Source organism: Dermacentor silvarum, chromosome 4, assembly GCF_013339745.2.
Source record: "Dermacentor silvarum isolate Dsil-2018 chromosome 4, BIME_Dsil_1.4, whole genome shotgun sequence".
NCBI lineage: Eukaryota > Metazoa > Arthropoda > Arachnida > Ixodida > Ixodidae > Dermacentor > Dermacentor silvarum.
In genome coordinates this window covers 71,775,474-71,794,961 of record NC_051157.2, presented here as the reverse complement: position 1 = coordinate 71,794,961, position 19,488 = coordinate 71,775,474, and the positions used below count along the sequence as shown (strand labels likewise).

The following is a 19,488-nucleotide window of genomic DNA, read 5'->3' as shown; positions in this document are numbered from 1 at the left end:
CTAACTTTAGCAAACGTTTATAAAAATTCGGGTGCGCCATAGGAGGACGGCGACAAAACGCACGTTGCTGCGCACTTTGGAGAAAATCAATTTTCGTTGCATAATTTCTTTAAGATTTATTTGACTTCACTCAGAGAAAAACTTTAATTGTAGAAGTTGTAGACCTTTATAAGGAATCTAAGATTCCGCAGTATTTAACTTCTCTCTGACCTCGCGATTATTTTTTCCACCTCACAGAGAATGCTGGCGGAGTAGAAAAAAAAAGAAAGAACGAAAACGCACTTGACTACGCGCTTGCGCGCCGCGGACCAATGCTCACAATCGTGCCGCGTAAGAACAAACAGCGCCTTTACCATTAAATTCTCGGCTATACGTGCCAAAACCACGCTCTCATTATGAGGCACACCTTGGGGGGGGGAGGCTCCGGATTGATTTTGGCCATTTGGAGTTTTTTAAAGGGCACCCCGTTGCACGGTACACGGACGTTCTTGCATTTAGCCCCCCCTCGAAATGCGGCCGCCGCGGCCGGGATTCGAACCGGCGATCTAGTGCTGAGCACCACCACGCCACAGCCGCTAAGCCACCACGGCATGTGCGAGATCGCTCTTAAACTAGCATATGTTGCCACCGAGAAAATAAAAGGTTGGCGACAATCTCATGTTCTTCGTTCAGCTTGTCGGTGCCACAAATGGCCGCGTGAATTTCGAAACCAACGACGTCACATCACTCTAAATTGCTCAGTGGCAGCGCACCGCTGTACTACAACACAGATTGGAGCCAAAATGTCGCGCTCAATTCCTCCCAATAATTATGTCCCTGAATTCTTTTGATCTGCTTTCTTTGCTGTCTCATCTGAAGCTAGAGCAGGTTATCGTTAATTGGTCTATTGTGTTTTCATGCTAGAGCACACTGTGCTATTAGCATCGTCGTGGCAATGTCATTTAACACTTGCACATGCTTCAAATTCACAATGAAATGGAGGGCAAATGTATGTCACGTTAGTGTTGGCAATCACTGCTGGTGCAAACGAGTGCAGTTACAATCGTTATCAATCAAGCCCGTACTAATAACCACCAGGAAATTAAATGCGGAAAATTGCACTTTCGCAAGCCCAGAGAAGATTGCATGTAGCTCTTGCTTTTTTTTTTCTTTTACCTTTGCGATCGGTATTTCACAACTAAGAAACCAGCCGAGAAAGCCAGACGCAACGAATGTAATATAATGGCACAGACGCTTTGCAATGACGTAAGTAAGAAGCAAAATTGTTTGCGCGCCAACGTTGCCAGACGACAAAGCGCCCGGAACGGAGCAGCAGACATCGCAATAACGAATAATAACAGACGCTTCAGACTAGTAACACACGGTGAGGTAACGAGATGTGCAAACGAACCGTGCATTTCGACGGGTGCGTTGCTGGCAGGCTTTCACGATGAACGAGCACGGACTGACTCAGACATTAGCTTCAGGAGACTAATGCTGGAAGATGGAAATGAACACGCACACATGTCACGTAAGACGTTTCGCAATATAAGCAGCACTTCTTAAACTCTTATCGCAAAAATATGTAAAAAATAACAGCTTTAGAAAAATCGTCGGAGCAAGAGCAAGAATTCTTATTTTTACCAACAGTGTCTGATCAGTTACCTTCATTCTGAGTAATTTTTGTGACGCGAAGAGGCAGCAACGCTGTCACTGTACTTCCGTTTGAAGAGCCTACACAAGGACACAAAATTTCAGCCTTGCAGTGTAGCACTCATGCTGATGGCACAACCATCGGCTATCTGGCCGCACGTAAGAGAAGCGGAGAAAACAGCAGTGAAACACTGACTTAGAAGCAGTATTGTGGCCATGATGATTGTCCGTCTCTTAACCGCTTAGTTGAAAGAAGTGAGTTTGTTCAGAGTAGTGGATTTTGATTCAGAGACAAAAATTATTGCGTGAAACATTGATTCAATTGATGTTGACTCGGGGTCGCCAAATTCTCGCGGCATCAGTCAGAATATTACGTTCTCGCACGGAATAATAAATAGGTGACCTACCTTTTTAAACATTTTCATACTTTATTTTGTCATTTTATATTTAAGAAATATTAAATAGAAAAAGAAAGAAGGCCGAAAGAAATGCAATATTCATTATTAGTGACTTAGAGCATCACGACAACATGAAGAAATTACACAAGTAATCATCGTAACTTCATTCGCTTTAGCTCAAGAGAAATCACCTTGTTGGGCAGCCTGCTTTTGTATTAATGCCCATAAAGCACTGGTGCTTTCTGGATGACCCAAATATGTTTCAAGAAAAAGAAAACCGCTTACATCATGTGTAATTTACGAGTGTTCATTGGCCAATGTTGTGCTCGTATGTTCCGTACTATGTGACGTCAGCGGTTAACAGGGTGTTCGACATCAGCTGCCATAGCCATCAGCAGCGGTAGCTAACACTCCGTGGCTAATCTTGCAGAGAAATAGCCAAAAAAGTGCAAAGGGGGGGGGGGGGGGGAGATAGCCGCCCCTGTGGGCTAATTGGTGACGCTAAAGATGTGGGTTCAGGTCTCACCTGTGGCTAGTTGTCTTTCCCTCCCTTAGCAATTCCCATTTTTCTTTTATTGCGATAGCAATTATATGGACACTCCAAAGCAGATTTCTGCCGTCGGCGTCGTCGTCGCCGTCGCCGTGAAGTTCCGTATGACGTCAATGGAGATGAAATCGTCGCCGCGCGCCGAACACTGTATGTGCGCGTGAAAGGGCGCGAGGGACGCGCGCTTTCACGGGGAGTGGACCCATGGCGGAGAACAAACGCGCGTTCTGCGCTGTGCTCCCTTAAGGGCTGCAGAAGTAGGCGTCTCTTTCCTCCTTTACAATCACCATATATGTAGAGCAAACGCGCCTTCTTCCGACGCGTGAAAGGCCGTTGGGGGGAGGTGGAGGGAAGGGAGGCGACGCTTAGCTGCGGCACCAAGTGACTATTTATATCAGAGGCTCCGGCAACAGTCACCAACGCCGCACGCATTTTGTGCGAACGCGGGCAAAACGCCGACGGCGTCGACATTAGTTCTGCGTGTTGCCGGTGCTGCTGCATGTCCAAGTTTATACAGCTGATAAAGCTACTATCATTACTCCGTATAGCTCTCTACAAATTTGCTATCGCAATTGATGCTTCACCTTTCAGGTGAAACTGCGACAACTTTTTTTCAACATTTTCATTAAATTTCATTAAATAATTACTTCTTCGCGATATCTGCGGGAATTGTCTGCTCTCTTCATGTTGTTATAATTTCAATGCAAGTTTCTCTGTTGTCATGTCTATTTCTCCGACTGGCGACCACCTCAAATCACTAATATGCAATGCGCAGCAGGCAGTGACGAACCACCAGTGCAAAGGCTTCTGAGCAGGGCCACAGAATGGCTTCATTATCACGAGATATTGAACAATAAAGGCCCCAACTTTAAAAAAAAATTAAGAAAGCGCCAGCACATGTGCATGGATATTATATAATGACACGTGCTCCATTAGGTAATGTTGATCCTAAATGTTTCGTTTGTCGACCTCAGGGGAAAAAAACGACGTCATTAAGCCACTGCATTTGTAGCTGAAAAAAAAAAAAGAATCTGAAGTAGTCATTTGTGTTTCTTTTTTTTATATATAGGCTATGACTTGAAAATAGTCCCAAGTTCGAAGCATTGTCTCCTCTTCTATTTTTTTCTGTTCACTTCCATTCGGTGGCACCTTCGACCTAGAAGCTAACGACTCTCTGCGTCTGCTAGTGGAAAACGCTCAAGGAATGTCCGAGCGATGACTATGTACTCAGAGCCATTAGAGCGGCCGTCGCATCTGCGAAAACTCCTGTCGGCAGCTGCAGCCATGTTTTGAACGCTATCTATAAGCTCTCCGCTGCTTTGTTTTATATTTCTCATAGCTCGCCACACTCCGAGTAGATGCAATGCTTTTGTAATGAAGTCCCGCTATGCAGTTGAATATTTATTTTACTTGTCACAAATAAACACAACCTAGAGAGGTTTAACGTCATCGAAAACGTTGCAATGCCGAAGTTTGTAGCATATAGTAACATTATGGACTGGGATGTGTAGGCTTAAGAAATTTGGTATTTCATTGCGACCTTTAGTTTATTGGTGACATGGTAATTCCTCACAGTAATAATTAGCATAGCAGTTCAATAAATTTAGTTAGCGACTCGTTTCCTATCTAAGGCATTTCTAAACATGCCATCCATAACGTGCGTTGCATAAACAGCAGTTGCTTAGAGGAAAGACGGATAATTTTTCAAAGAGCAGATATGACGAAACTCACTCTCAAACAGCTTCACACCGCAGAAAACATTAAAGATGTCATATTGTCCTTCTACCCCGCATGCCCTGTCTCCGTAACGATCATTGTGGATGTTTTGCGCGGTGTAATGAACTTTTCTTCTCTCCTTCTCACGATTTTCCCCCTTCCCCAGCGCATTGTAGCCAACCGAGCTAAGCCTGGTCAACCTCCTCGCCTTTCCCTTACCGCCTCTCTCTCATTTGTGCGGTTTACCGCACGGGGCATCTACTTCGACGCGCTATCTTCTGATGATAGCGTTTCTGCCGGAGTAACACGGAATAATGCAACACTGTTTTCATGTAGTTCCCATCACGAGCGCAAAGCGCACTACGTTGCATTAGCACGCGCGTGTTAATAAGTCAAGTGCCCTCACCTTCACGTGCCTCTTTTCTTTCCTTCTCAACCGGTGCTGCCACTCCAGTACAGCGAACACATCGCATTATATTCACTCACTACTCGAGGCGTCGCAGGTCGCGTGCGCTCGACACGGAGAAATGGGGCCACACGGAGAGGGCGAGAAGGAGAAGACAAAAAAACAAACAAAAAAACAAAAACAAACCGAAGCGCTCAATGCAGAATGCGCAGCGCACGCCTCCTTCGAGTCTAATGGCACCTAGTTACGCTGATGGAGCGCGGTCATTTTTGCATTTTGCAGGAGACATGCGAAGAGCGCGGGCACGGACAAATAAAGAGAAAAGACGCTTAGGCTGCTTGCGTTGGGCGGTGGCTTAGCCGCTCCCACCTAACGCGAGCGCGTGTCATTCCTTGCGCACATTTGAGGCCGCTGTCGCTGGCAAACAGACGACCAGACAGACTCGATTCAGCGTGAGGGCCAGTGTTAAGAGCGTGCATAAACAAGCCGTTTCGGCCGGTCCCGCCGTGTCTCAAATAACACCGCCGCACGGCAGTGTGTGCGCGTTGCATTTGCGTGTCTTCTCCGTTGTTATATATGTTTACGCGTGCTCGAGCTAGGAAAAGAAAGTGCTTAAAGCGGGACTTCCAGAGAGAGCGTCGAGAATTCCAAATGAGAAATGTTGCGCCCTGCGCAGCGTTCCGCGTCCTTTCGCTCATTTATATGTTGTCTCGAGCAGGAAAATAGCGCCGCCGGTCGTGATGGGTTCGCTTGAAATGTAAAACGCGAGGGTGCTGTTTTCTTGAGTTGTGCGCTTGTTTTATTTTCTGCGGCAATCTGTACCGAAATAGAATGCCGAGACATATGGAGGTGACATTGCTTTTGCCGGCAGTAACACTTTTGACTTCAAGTTAGAAATGTTAGTAATGAAGCGGAAGTTTCTCGTGTACATAGGAACAACGTACGAGCAACTGCCTCCGCCCTTCGCAAACATTATTCATAAAAATATACACGAAGCGTTTTTCTTTTATACGATTGCGTGCTTTCTTTGTCGTAGTACTCGCGTACACTTTGTACCGAGCATGTCATCGCTCTTGCTACATTGCCCATCGATTCGAACGCTTTGACGCTAAGTGTTCGTCATTGTGTATGCGTGTGTGCGTGCGTGTGTGCGCGCGTGCGCGTGTGTGGGTTTGTGTTTCTGTGGTCAGCTCCTGTCATTTCGGTATTTTCACTAAGCAGTCACATGTGAAGCAGCCGGCAATGAAAGCTGCCAATTTTTCCAATATCATCAAATAAATCAATCAGCACGTTCTGATGCAACACTTTACCACGCTCGACATAATCATACTAAATATATAACATCTCCTATATAAGTTTGCGTTCCAAGGGTTCACTCGAGGACCCTTGAAAGACCAGGGTCGTGAGGTAACTACGGCGTCCGCTTCAATAGGTGCTCTCAGCAATAGCCCCACGATGCCATACGGATCCTAACCATACCTGACCCTTCGCAATTTTTATTGCGATAGCAATTATATGGACACTCAAAAGCAGATTTCTGCCGTCGCCGTCGCCGTCGCCGTGAGGTTCCGTATGACGTCAATGGAGATGAAATCGTCGCCGCGCGCCGAACGCTGTATGTGCGAGTGAAAGGGCGCGAGGGGTGCGTCTTTCACGGGGAGTGAACGCACGGCGGAGAACAAACGCGCGTTCTGCGCCGTGCTCGCTTATGGGCTGCAGAAGTAGGCGTCTCTGTTCTCCTTCACAATCACCATGTATGTAGAGCAAACGCGCCTTCTTCCGACGAGCGAGAGGCCGTGGGGGAGGGGGAGGGAAGGGAGGCGACGTTTAGCTGCGGCACGCAGTGCCTATTTATATCAGAGGCTCCGGCAACAGTCACCAACGCCGCACGCATTTTGAGCGAACGCGGGCAAAACGCCGATGGCGTCGACAACAGTTCTGCGTGTTGCCGATGCTGCTGCATGTCCAAGTTTATACAGCTGATAAAGCTAATATCATTACTCCGTATAGCTCTCTACAAGTTTGCTATCGCAATTGATGCTTCACCTTTCAGGTGAAACTGCGACAAATTTTTTTTAGAGGAATGCCAGGAATGCGCACTTTAGACGGGGCTTTGTTGTGATTGTACCTATTATTTTTGGGCATTTTTTATTCGAGGGATATGTTGCAAGGCATATAAACAACAAAATCAAGGCGTGATGGGACCCCCTCCATTGCGCAATTGTGGCATCTTGGACTCTCTGTGCAGCGACATCTTTGCGTTTCCGCAATCTTCATAGGGAAGCCATTCTTCCACACTGCCTTCTTATCTTCTCTATAAGCACACTGATACGTTCCTTCTAATTTCTTTTATTCCTTTCCTAAACAAGCGTCCCGACGTGTAAGATTTTTTTCCACAGGGACAAAAGGTGTAACTTATTTTTGCTGATGTCAGGTTACTTGGAATCACTATTTTGTTATGCTAGGTCATTTACACAGTTCCAGGGTTCCAATGGTTCCAATGTTCCAATGCGCATTTCTTATGGTGATAGCAATTATATGAACACTTCAACCGGATTTCTGCCGTCGGCGTCGCCGTCGCCGTGAGGTTCCGCATAAAGTCGAAGGGCGATAAAATTGTTGCCGCGCGCCGTATGCGCGAGTGAAAGCGCGCGGGGGACGCGCGCTATCACGAAGAGCGAACGCACGGCGGAAAGTAAGCGCGACCGTCGCGCGAAAGGTCGGGGGGGAATGGGAGGGAGGGAGGCGGGGCGACGCTGTGCTGCTTCACCAAATGGGTATCTTGCAACCGGGTGCAAGGGAAACTGGCCACTCAATCTCCCACACGAAAGCAAGAAAGCGGGAAGGCAGCGCGGGAGGGAGGGGGGGGGGCAGCTTCTCCTCTGCCAACAACTTCTCCTCTGCACTTTGCCCGGTGGTGGCAGTCGCCCGCACCGTCTCTTATCTCCACACTGGCTCTGACCTTTGTATGCGCTGTGCATTCGCCGCTCAGTTTCCGTTGAAGTGATTGACCGCGCGAACAATTCGCCCGCTGCGGCGGCTGCTGCTTGCTGCCAGCGTTTTGACAGTCGTCTGCGGTCATTCGATGTGATATATTCTTGTTTGCTTGTGCGCGCTGATACCACGATTGTTAATTCAGTTAGTAAGCGAATGTGTCCAAGTTTATGAAGCCGATAAAACCACTATCCCTACTCCAAATAACTCTCTACTAATTGCTGTCACAACCGATGCTTCGCCTTTCGGGCGAAACTGCGGCATTTTCTTATAAACACTAAACAAATCAAACATAGTCGACATGATACGAACAACGCTGTTTTTCATCAGCATTAAAGGTAGTGCGGCCCTGTTATTCCTTACTTTAGAACGCCTCACTTATATGCAGTGCTCATTCATACTGTAGTTACTATAGTTGGGACACGGCTTGCTATAACACGCGACCAATATTTCTGTAGGTGGCCGTGAATAAACTTAGTGCAAGAGAATTTGCGACGCACCACTAATCACGCAAGATAAGTAACACAAAGCGCAGCTGGCGATGCGGCGAATGGCTGTACAGCAGCGCGTCACCTGAACTCACCGAGAGATAAACTATAATGTACTGTAACTTGTCTGAGGCATCTTTAGCACAATAACACTGACAACACCAAAGTAGCCTACGGGCCGCCGTTTTATATCGCATAAGGAAAATGCGGTGTTCATGCAGGACCCATTGTGGAAACCGGGACGTTTCTTTTGAACCAGGCGCTCATGAAAAAGCTCTTTGCTGGAAATGGAATAATGTCACTGTGTTCAGGGGCTACCCATGCTTGTCACCGATCATGTGCTGGCTGAACACCACTGATCAGTACTATGTCTTACTGGATTCCGCTAAGCCGCCTGCCGAGCCGGGTGCAAATGAAGCCACCGGAAATTCTGCGTCGTGCGGCAGCTTGTTCGGGAAGTAGGGCGCATGCTTCACTTACTATAGTGCGCTTGGTCGGATAATACTGTGGCCGTAATAACTTTTCTTCGTGTTTTACCGTGTTTTAGGGGGTGTTGTTGTCACTTCATGTCTAGTAAAGGCTTTTATGATAATTTGAACATGTATAGGATATTTCTTCTTACATAAAGCGTTTTCTCAATCGCCAGTGTTTCCAGCGCTCCGATCATGTTAGCGACGCTGTCTGCACAGCAATGACCAATTCTGGATGTATACCCAAAAGACATCGCCGGCCTTCTTGATATAGTTCACGGAACAATAGGCGGGTATCTTAGGGCAAGAAAAGGAAAGGTGCCGAGCTCCCGTGCAGGCGAAATGTCGCTAGAAAGTATAAAATTGCCGACTTCCGGGACAAGGGAGCTTACTTCCGGTGGCTTCAGTTGAGGGCGCTCCATGCGCTATCCAGCCACCGTAAATTAGAGATCAGTGCTGAACACTACTCGAGGTGTATGTGAGTTGGTATGTAGTTTTTTCATAGTCCATAGTGAGGGTATCTGTTTTTTTTTTAATCTGGTGAATGTTTTATTCTTATTTATTTCATTCTATATGCTTTATTGTTTAGCGCTTTGTATTCGGATACTATTTCGGGATATCCGGCTTGTTAGTATGCGAACTTTCTTTTTTGTCGCAGTTAATAAACGACAAAAATAAAGCAATGAAACGAACGACGCTGTAGAAAAGTTCGGGAACCTGAACGTGAACAGAACCCACTATACAAGACGAGGCCTGGGCGGGTCGATCTGCGCCGGGCAGTCGAAGCGCAGTGTAAGCATTCCGGCAACGCACGCTTGTCTAGAATCCTCCTTCGATCGGTGCTGGTCAGCTAAAAAAAATCCCGATTGAAACCAGAATAAGGAAGGAAAAAAAAAACTATCTATAGAGAAAACACACTCCATCCCAGCAACACAGACGGGCCAAACCGCAACCTATGCTCTCCGAAAGCGAAGGTAGACTGCTGAAGGGCCAGGCGCCGGCACGAGAGAAGCACGTAATTCTCATCTGGACTCAATTGCTGTAGGCATGCGTACCACGGTAGAAAGAAAAAGAACTGAAAATCACGTTACAGGTTTACTCGAGAGACTTCGACCGGTCAGCGTGCTGCTCATTGGCGCGCACACTCTTACTTCGCGGCGCTTTGCCAACGAATAAAGTAAATACAAGTGAACAAGCAGGACGGATAAGCATGGGACGAAACAGATGTTCGTTTCAGGAAGCCTGGGCCGGCCATCACGTCGCCGCTAGGCTCGTTCTACGTACCTGGAAAAAAGAGTCGGCGTTTGCTTTCAGTGCCTGCAATTGCTCGGCCCTCACCTTGCGTGGTTACTTTATACCTGACGTAGTACTGCGTAACTATTCATCATCATCATCGTCATCATCATCCTATTTTAAGCCCATAGCAGGACGAAGGACTCTCTCAGGAATCTCCAATTAGCTCTCTTGCGCTAGCTGATTCCATCTTGAGCCTGCAAGTTTTCTAATTTCATCACCCCACCTAATTTTCGGCCATCCTCGACTGCGCTTCCCTTGCCTTTAGCTACTCAATTGCCGAATAAATTATTAAACGTCTACGTTGCTATACGGTTCAGTCTCACTGTTAGAGTGAACAAACACGCATTACAAGAGCGTGAGCGAATTCACCTCCGTGGAAAGTGCGCAAACGTCCAGCTTTTGCGTCAGATGACGTGCGGAAAATTCCGCTGGCTCTTATTTGTGCGCTTGCATTATGCATCGACAGCACTTCCGCAGGCGAAATCACCTGCAGCACCCGCAATATAAGAGCTTTTCTTTCTTTTCTACAGCGAAAGCTGTATATGGCTAGGCGAAACGAAAAAAATCACAGCATATCCACGGGGTGAATGATGATGAGTGGGCGAAGCTCCGGAGGGAATCATCGGATCTACCGCTTAAGGGGACGCTAGCACAAACGCGTTAGAAACGTGCAGTACTCTCTAGTAAGGGGGAGCGGCCACAGCGTCTTACGCAGCCATTTACACATGCCGGAACGTGCACCGCGTTTGCCGACGCCATCACATGACTGCTGAGAGAGTATACCCCCCGTATTCATAAACGCTCCTCGACTTGAACTTGACTTGCCACCGCCTTGGGCAGCGCGTTCGAAACGCGTTGAAGGTAAGGCGGAGAGGCCACAGCGTCTTACACCAGCTTCTTACACGGGCCGTAACGCGCTAGCACAAACGCGTTAGAAACGCGCTAGAAACGCGGCCTTTCGTTAATGTTGGGTATTTATTGCCATCGTGGTGCGTGTGTCCATGTCCGCTTCGTGGCGTAGTGGGCTAACGCCGCGCGCTCGGAAGCGAGGGGTCCCTGGTTCGATTCCGCGCTACGGACACAACTTCGGAATTTTTTTTCTCATTTTTCTCAGACTGGTTACACACTACTACTACTACGACGGGGACGGAACGGGTGCCGCTATAAGGAGCTTCGCCCCTAAAACCGCTCGTTCCATGTTTCGCTAAACGTCTCCATTGGCTGCGCCGTGAGTTACGTCGTTCTCTACGTCGCACCCAAGCGCGCGCGCCATTGGCAGCGCCGTTAGTGACGTCGTTCTCTGCGTCGTACCTGCTCTGCCCGTAACGCCAGCTCCTCGGCTCGTCGTTGTCGCATGCGTTCGATATCTCGAGTTAGCTCTGCGTCGTGGTTACCAGCGTCCGCCCGCCCTTTGCGCTTGTGTTCCACTAGAAACACAAACATGTAATCAATAATTGAGAAACGCTTCAATACAGCGTCAGGATTAACCCACTGCTAAACACCGGAGCCACACGTTCCAGCTTCGGTGGTTAACCATGTGTAAGGAATGCCTGGGCGGTGTTTTAAAGACGATAGTCTTTCTTGGGGAACTTAAACGCTGAAAATTTGGTCTGTCTGTTTGTCTGTCTGTCACCCGATTCAGCCACCCGGCCAAAGTTGGACCACTTGCTTACCGCCCACACTACTTAAACTGGTACGGCTGTTCATACTTGTGAACGTTATCGATCACAAAGTAAATATTACGCATATCTATCTAACATCACTAGGTAAGTATTAGGAGGTGTGTTCCTTTAATAGAAAATACATAGATACGTAACTCTAAAGACCCTAGTTTCTTAAGCTGCGCTGAAAATGCCATACTATGCGCGCCGACGGACGACGTTCCCCGACTGCGCGCCGACGAGCGCCCTCTGCCATGGAGGAAGGAAACCCTCTGCACAAGCTCATGTTTCCCGATGTATTGCCAGATGGCGTCCATGTCTCACGCAGCGCCTCCTCAATTTTATCAATGCCAGCCAGATGCGGCCGATTCAACATAAAGGAAGCGCTGTCTGAGGCAGGGCAAAACATAAATGGCCACTTGATGAAATAATGCGGTAAAATGAAATCTGTTCAAACAAACCTTCATGCCAGGACGGAAATGGTACGAGAACAGCATCACGGGTGGCCGCGGATCAGACCAGCACTCATGTAGTACGGCCGGCAGAAGACTATCGTCTTTCGACGACATTTGCAGCGAAGCACGCAGATACGCGGCAAATTTTTTTTATTGTTTTGTTTCTTTCGCAATATACCTGCCTACGCGTGTCGTCAACGCCACTCTATTGTTTATTTTTCTAATCGAAATGCGAATTATATCAGTTTTCGATCGTAAAAACAAATTTCCCCGAAGAAAACGATAAGCGACTAAGGCTCGACAATGGCGAGTAAGTATAAAAAGTCGGGGGAGAGAGTGGTGTCCGCCCTTCCAGACTTCACTTTATTATTATGGCTGTCGTATGATTTATGTGGCATTTCGGTGGTCCATTATTGACTGCTCTCCCATCAAGAATGTTATGAGGAATGAGAGACTTTCCTTCAGGTGAGAATATGTGCAGCATTGTCACAGAGATGTGTTCTAGCTGCTCTCTGTGACCGGTCCTACTATACCTTGTAACCTCGACGTGAGCCAGTTAGCCAAAGAGCCAGCGATCACAAAAAGACCATGTAAGTCTTCGCTTGGCCTTTACTCCTTAGCTGCACATACAAATTTTATGTGCGTTTCTATGCCTTCTTCCCACCATGGAGAACAACTTGTTTTCCCTTTGTACAGAGTCCCCGCAGGATGAACGACTCATTTTTTCATGGTACTGGGCTATGCCATCAGCGTTGCCTGTATATAAACTCTTTGTGTGCTTTCGATGTGTTCGGGTGTGTTTATCGCTTGATGATATTTTCTTTTTGCTCCATTATCAATTTTCTTATTTTTACTTCAGGAACTAAGTCGGGGTTATGGGATAGCCGCCTCCAACGTGGCTTAGCTTCCTATTTTCTTATATATAAAATATACAAAAGAACAATGCGTTTTTTTTCTGTGCCAAAAATTCACTGCCTACGAAGCAACGCAAATCAATAATGATGTCCACAAAAGATGTTATACAACTCTAACTCACGGAAAACTCACTCCTGCTGTCAACCGTCGTCTCTGCTGAACGGAGCTGTCGCCTAACATGTGCAGAAACATTCCAAGCAGAAGGAGATTGTAGAGCCCCCCAAATGCACTCGACGTTTCTCCTTCCCCAAGCGCGTATTACTCAAAAATAAAAATAAGGAAAAGCCAATCAGATTACACTAATGGCTCTTTTCGACCTGCAATACTATATGTAGGTAAGCTTAGGTATGATCTAACTGGAGAGGTTGAAGGTAGTAAGCCTCCGACTACTCGACTTGTATGTAAAAAAGTTAAAGCGCTTGAACATTTTAACGAATTAAAGAGAAACAGAAAGATACTAGTCATTCTAATACGCATTCTACTGCTCTGTATAGGTAACATTTACTGAAAACTGCGCTACCTCTACGAGAGTGATTTTAAGTTCTCCTGCTAAATAATGTAAGATAATACCACAATAATGTGGTATTACAACTCGTTTTAGAACGCGATAAATATACTAAGTGTTGTGGTACTGTTTATAGCAACAAAGGTGCACCAAAGAACATCAGCACGTTGCACAGTTGATGTCAATGTGTTGGTTAAACAAGAAGAGAGACTATGCATCAGAAAGGAATATATGAGAGGTATATCACTCCTGTGAACGTTCTGTTATTATAAGCCCAATGCAGATGTATCGACAGTGTTGTCATCTTTCTTGTGTCGTGGAAGTCGTACCGAAAGACACAGTGCATCAATTTGGAGATGAAATATTCCACTATAATTTCTTCCGCCTATGAGCTATCATTCTTTTTTTTTGTATTGCAGGTAGCCAAGCTCCTCTGCCAGAACCTTCCCGTAGAAGCGGAGAAGTTCGAGACGGTCTCGTGCTTGTTCTCCGACATCGTGGGCTTCACCAACATGTGCGGAAGCTGCGCGCCGATGGACATCGTGCGTCTGCTCAACAAGCTGTACCTGCAGTTCGACAACCTCTCCAATGTGCATGGAGTCTACAAGGTGAATTATGTTACAAAAGAAATCAGGCATTCCTTTCCGTCACTCGACTTCCCTACACTGCTTGCGAAAGGAGCGAATCGATGGCCACGACTGCTGCAATTATTACTGCGGCACTCACTTTGCATCAGTGACTAGGACAGGCTATCTATTTCCACTGCATGCGCGAAGCACAACAATACATTCTTACATGAACATATCCACGCTCTTGTTTCCAAGCAACGTTGTTTTATGAGTTGTTCAAATGGCTTCCCTGATGTCAAATTAGTGAAGTTGTTCTTTCTTTTGCCGCTAGCAGTGTCTCCGCTGCAACCGATTTTTACAATGCACAAATACGTTTTCATCCAGAGAAAAGTCACCGTGGCTTATAGTTGAAGCTACATTATTTTCTTATTATTGTTTGTGCTCGTCAAAAATGCGTTAAGGTCGTCATTACGGCCGTATTCTTTTTTAACGGTATAAGTCCGGCAGGTCATTTCGCATAGGTAACCTTTAAAGGGTCCCTCACCAGGCCCCGTAGCAAGTTTTGGTTATACGCTAGAAGTTGTTACGTGCCCTCTAGCGAGCGTTCTACTGCAAGAATTTCTCAAATTAGTTCATTAATAGCCCAAATTCAAATATTTCAGTGCCGCGAACCCTGCTTTGAGGATGCGAGCGCCACTGCCAACAGAGACACTCTCTCCACTTTCCCCGTCTAGCCTCCGCAAGCGAAGTTCTTTCTCTGCTTTCTCTCATGCCTGAGCCGGGAAAATTGCGTGACGCCTACGTCACGGGCCCCGGCTTTTTTTCTTTTTTCCGCTTCCAGTGACAGCCTCGAGCGCGAGCTGTTGCCATTGTCTTGTTCCGCGCAGCGCTCGATTTGGTGCGCTGTGCAGACAACACTCGACTAGCGGTATAAGTCAATGCAGCACGAACACTGAGGCAGGCGCAAGTGGATCACAGAGCATGATCGCGCGCTGCAACACGATAGAAAATAACAGTTTCGTTGTCTGTGCGCGCGACTGCACGACGTGGGCAGACGAAACGGAAGTACATCTCTCTTGTTGCGGTGCGAAGTAAAAGAATAAACACGCAGACATTCGGTCTGTGTTTTTCATTATTTCTCTAAAATTTAATTTACCTATTGAAGCAACATCTTACACAAATGCCAGATATTGCCTTGAATAATTCTCGAATTCACGTGTCACTATGAGTAACCTTACAGCACAGACACGTGTACGTAGACCCACTTGCACGTATGTGTCAACCCTCCGGCTTGGAGCATGGCGTCCGCCAGGAGAAGGGCAAACGGCGTTCGGTTTGAAATTTCAGCTCTTTCCGTGGAGAGTAGCGATGTAATACTTAGGAGACACGATCGTTAGCGCGCATTGTATGCACTGGGCTTGTCAGCTCAAAATGGGCCAGACCTGGTGAGGGGCCCTTTAACGAAATGTGTCTCTTGCGTCTTTCTTAGGGAAACTAGTAGAGGTAACTAGTATTGAGCGAATCACCATTATTTATGCTTTCATATGTGTGAAGTTCACTCAGCCATCACTCTCGGTTGCGCAGGTGGAGACCATTGGAGACGCGTACGTGGTGGTAGCCGGCGTGCCAGATTTTGTAGAGGACCATGCGGACCGGCTTATCGTCATGGGTCTGGATATGATAACAGCCACAAAGAGTGTCCGCAATCCAGTCAATGGGGAGCCTATAAAGGTGAGTTGGACATGCATCAACACGAGAACCTGGGTAATGTTAGAACGGCCCTATTTTGGATTTTCCCCTGTCTCATTAAAGTGCTAGGGTTGGGACGCCATGGTTCACACAGTATTAGCTTACTCAAAGAATGGATGGAAATTGTTCCTCGTGAGAACTACAGATTAGCTTCCCGGGTGTTTATTCATGGGGTAGTGCAAAACAAGAGAGAGAGAGAGAGAGAGAGAAGCGCAGAGGGAAAGGTAGGGAGGTTAGACAAGGACGTACGTGCAAAGCAGGGGAATATTCAGGGGGAGGCGCATCACAAGCTGTCCGAACTAAAGAGTGCGAAAAAAAAAGCACGCTGTACAGGCGGCGACGTTGACATTTGCTTTAGCATTGACTTTAGTATTCATTATTTCTAACACTTTTACATTCCTTTGATTCAAGCATTGTCTTATTCACTAGAACATGCACACACAGTTGTCGTGCCACATGACCCCAAATATGCAATGTTTACTACAGGGGGCATAGTATCGCAAATAGGGCGACGCGGCTGTAAATCTGTAAACGTGCAATTATGTCGAACGGAATGATCGAAAACTGCATCGTGTGTCACGGATAGAAGTTTAGCTTATATATCAGAACTCGCATCCTGCTTTGAGTTGACATGTATGTGGGGAGGATGTCATAAACTTTTCTGTGACGACCAACTCAAACTTGAAATGGCCTGAAATGATGTTACAATCATGTACTACCTAGATCACGTAAATCTAGTGCCAGGTGCCTCTTCGTATTTGCGTTCTATTGTGCATTCAGACTCGGTTCACGGAATAAAAGCACGCGCGCTCGAATAAATTGCCAAATATTTAAGTTCTAAATACGTCACCGCAATAATAAAGATGTGATTGCTAACAGCTCTATAATAACAGCGAAAATGTCTATAAGCAGCGAGTCATCCAAGACATTCCAGCCGAAGCTAGATTTAACAAGAAATAAAGTATTACGCTATTTCGTTGTGCACAGAAATTAGCACAAAATGGAAATGTGGTTACCTACCGATTCCTGAACATGTGAATAATTCAGGTATATGTGTATTCAGCATTTTTCTTCGCAGATAAACGTATTGGTCGACTAACAAAATTAGAGATAGCGAGCGAGACCGAAGAACATTGTCTCAGACACATCGCGAACAATCGACGCGATAAGATCTGTCGTCCTTTCAAATCTTTTCCTTCCGATCGTTAAGTTCAGGTTCGGTACATATCACAATTTAACTGTCAGGCTCGTCGGCAGGTTCAGCGCGAGAAATGCCGAAGTAAAAACAAAAGTTTAACGGCTAGCGTTGCAGGCAGGAGTAGCTTGTATCAGAAAAAAACAACAAATGAAGCAACAAATGGAGGTTTTGGAGTACACAAACATTTATTCGCCCACGGTGCTCTTCTGGGGCGCTGTGCCATGAATGATATCACATCTGGCGTGCTATCCAGAACAGCGCGGGCTCTGCGAAAGCGTTCCGAGACGACAGCGCATTGCAGAACGTTTTTACAACCACAGCCCACAACACAGTTCTTTCTTCTTATCCCTAGTGGTCGTAAAATCCGGAAGGCAGATTGCCCTTTAGGCCTTCGTGGAACGGTTGCCAAAACAACACCAAGTGTCTCTGCACAAGGCAATTTCCCGATGTTGTTTTTCGGGTTCGGGACCGGCTAGACTTCCATCATCATTACCTCCCATCAACCTTATGAATCTACTATGCACTATTGTACCGCTACCTTCTTTCTTCTACAGCTCTAAAACTTCGCTTCGAAATAATCCGTTTAATCGGTAAGATCTGCTTACTGTTTACAGATGGCAGAAGATGTAATGCCACTCACATAGCCAGTGTAAGTGCCTCATTAATTTTTCGCGATGCCGCAGCGTGCAGCTCAAGTCCGTGCATGCACCATCGACAAAATTTATAGATACTTAAGGTAAAATGGCACGTGAGTCCGAGTTTGACCTCTAACTGATTCAAAGTTTGCCAGTGAGCCTATCAAAAGTGCATTTCTCTTTGATCACTCCTAGTTCACTAGCGGTTACCTTATCGCAATGAGCAAAATGCCATGGTGAAGGACCACATATACCTGATGTTCAAAATTTGGCTTTGCGGAATTTTTCAAAAAAAATGTGGTTGATCCCTTTTATATAGGAATCGGTATAGAACACGAAAGTGAAACGTGTGTTCACAGAAGTAGTGTAATGTTTATTGCACATTGATATATAATGTCTATTGGTGTTTTGTGGCTAAAGCGCCCTTAGGCGTTGATGCACCCACGCTGACGCCTGGTGGCACGTCTCCTCCATCACGACTACCAACGTCGATGACCATGAGCAGCCGTCGTGCATATGGAAGCTGCACTACGCTGCACACGCTAGCACAACGCGAAAGACGAAGCACGTAACTGACACACTAATACAACGCGCAAGACAATTGCAGCCTCCGCAATCAACTTCAGAAACATTTTCAGAGCTAATTGCGGAGGCCACGCTCCGCTGTGCTGAGTACGGTGAACGCCACCTAAGTGGCGTTGGTAGTGCTTCTTGATGCCAGCGTCCCTTCGAATGCTGGCATCGAGGCGTCGTAGTGCTGAGACCACCGAAGCGTTCACTGTCGGTGCGCGTTAGTGTCATAATGCAGTACTTCTCTTTTCTGCTCGTAGGCGGCGGCACCACCCCGAGCAAGAGCGCGGGTACACGGAGGAGTGTTAGATATATAAGGCGCGTCTGTGTAGCTCTCTGCAAATGCGTTTGTGGCGCAATGGGTTAAACGCTCGGCGATCTATCGTCGCGGACCGAGAGGTCGTGGGTTCGATTTCCAAATTTTGCATGTTTGTGGAACTTTTTCTTCGGGTTTCTTTCTTTGTATTATGTTCTGTGACGTATTTCCGTGACGGAAATACGTCAGTGAAGTCTTGGTGGACCCCGGCATAAAACACTTCCGTGTTAAAAACGCCTGTGCAGATAGCACAATTCTTATCGTTCAGCTGGGTTATTCGAAGAGGCGGACTTCAGTAGCACGAGAAATGAAAACACATATTCAACTTATTAACATATTACTAATTAATCACTAATTAATCAATAATCTTAGTTAATTATTTTACGACACCATTGCAATTTACGAATTGTAGCCGATGAATTTGCAACGCTCATCCATTTGAAATAAATTTCCAGGAGGACACCAGTTTCAAAATATTATTTCCCAAAGTGTTGGATGAAATACGTGGGCGTTCCAGATGCTTTTTTGCTCCAATGTATAAAACAGCATTTCGGTAAAAAAGGTAAGTGGAACAACAGTGCATTTTTACAGGGAGTTTGATGGCGCATATCTCCCAACTGGTGTCATTCCGGAAATTCATTCCAAGAGGATACGCCTGACAAGCTACACCGGCTAGAATTCATAAATTGCAATATGTGTCGTACAGTAATTAACTAAGAAGTTAATTAGTGAATTCGTGTTAATTAGTTGAATATGTGTTTGAATTTCTCATGCTACTAATGTCGTCCTACTAAAGGGGAAAGGAAAAGTAAGAAAATGTGGAACAAGCAGAGTGTGTGCCCAGACTGGCACATGAAGTTTCATTCACGTATACTCGCAAGAGCTTGCTAGAGCTAGAGGGCAGCTATCACTATCCCAGAATTATTGCTTCCGAGAGTGGTGTGTCGCCTAAGCGGTTGTGAGTTGTG

General features: G+C 46.4%; 1 protein-coding gene across 1 annotated transcript in view; it reads left to right on the top strand.

Annotated features, from left to right (window-relative positions):
• Window positions 1-19,488, top strand: part of LOC119450210 (guanylate cyclase soluble subunit beta-1-like) — an 89,877-nt gene that overhangs the window by 60,027 nt on the left and 10,362 nt on the right. The window contains exons 8-9 of the mRNA XM_037713596.2: window positions 13,903-14,091; window positions 15,637-15,783. Coding sequence (XP_037569524.1) covers window positions 13,903-14,091; window positions 15,637-15,783 — 336 coding nt within the window. The remainder of the gene's footprint in view (window positions 1-13,902; window positions 14,092-15,636; window positions 15,784-19,488) is intronic.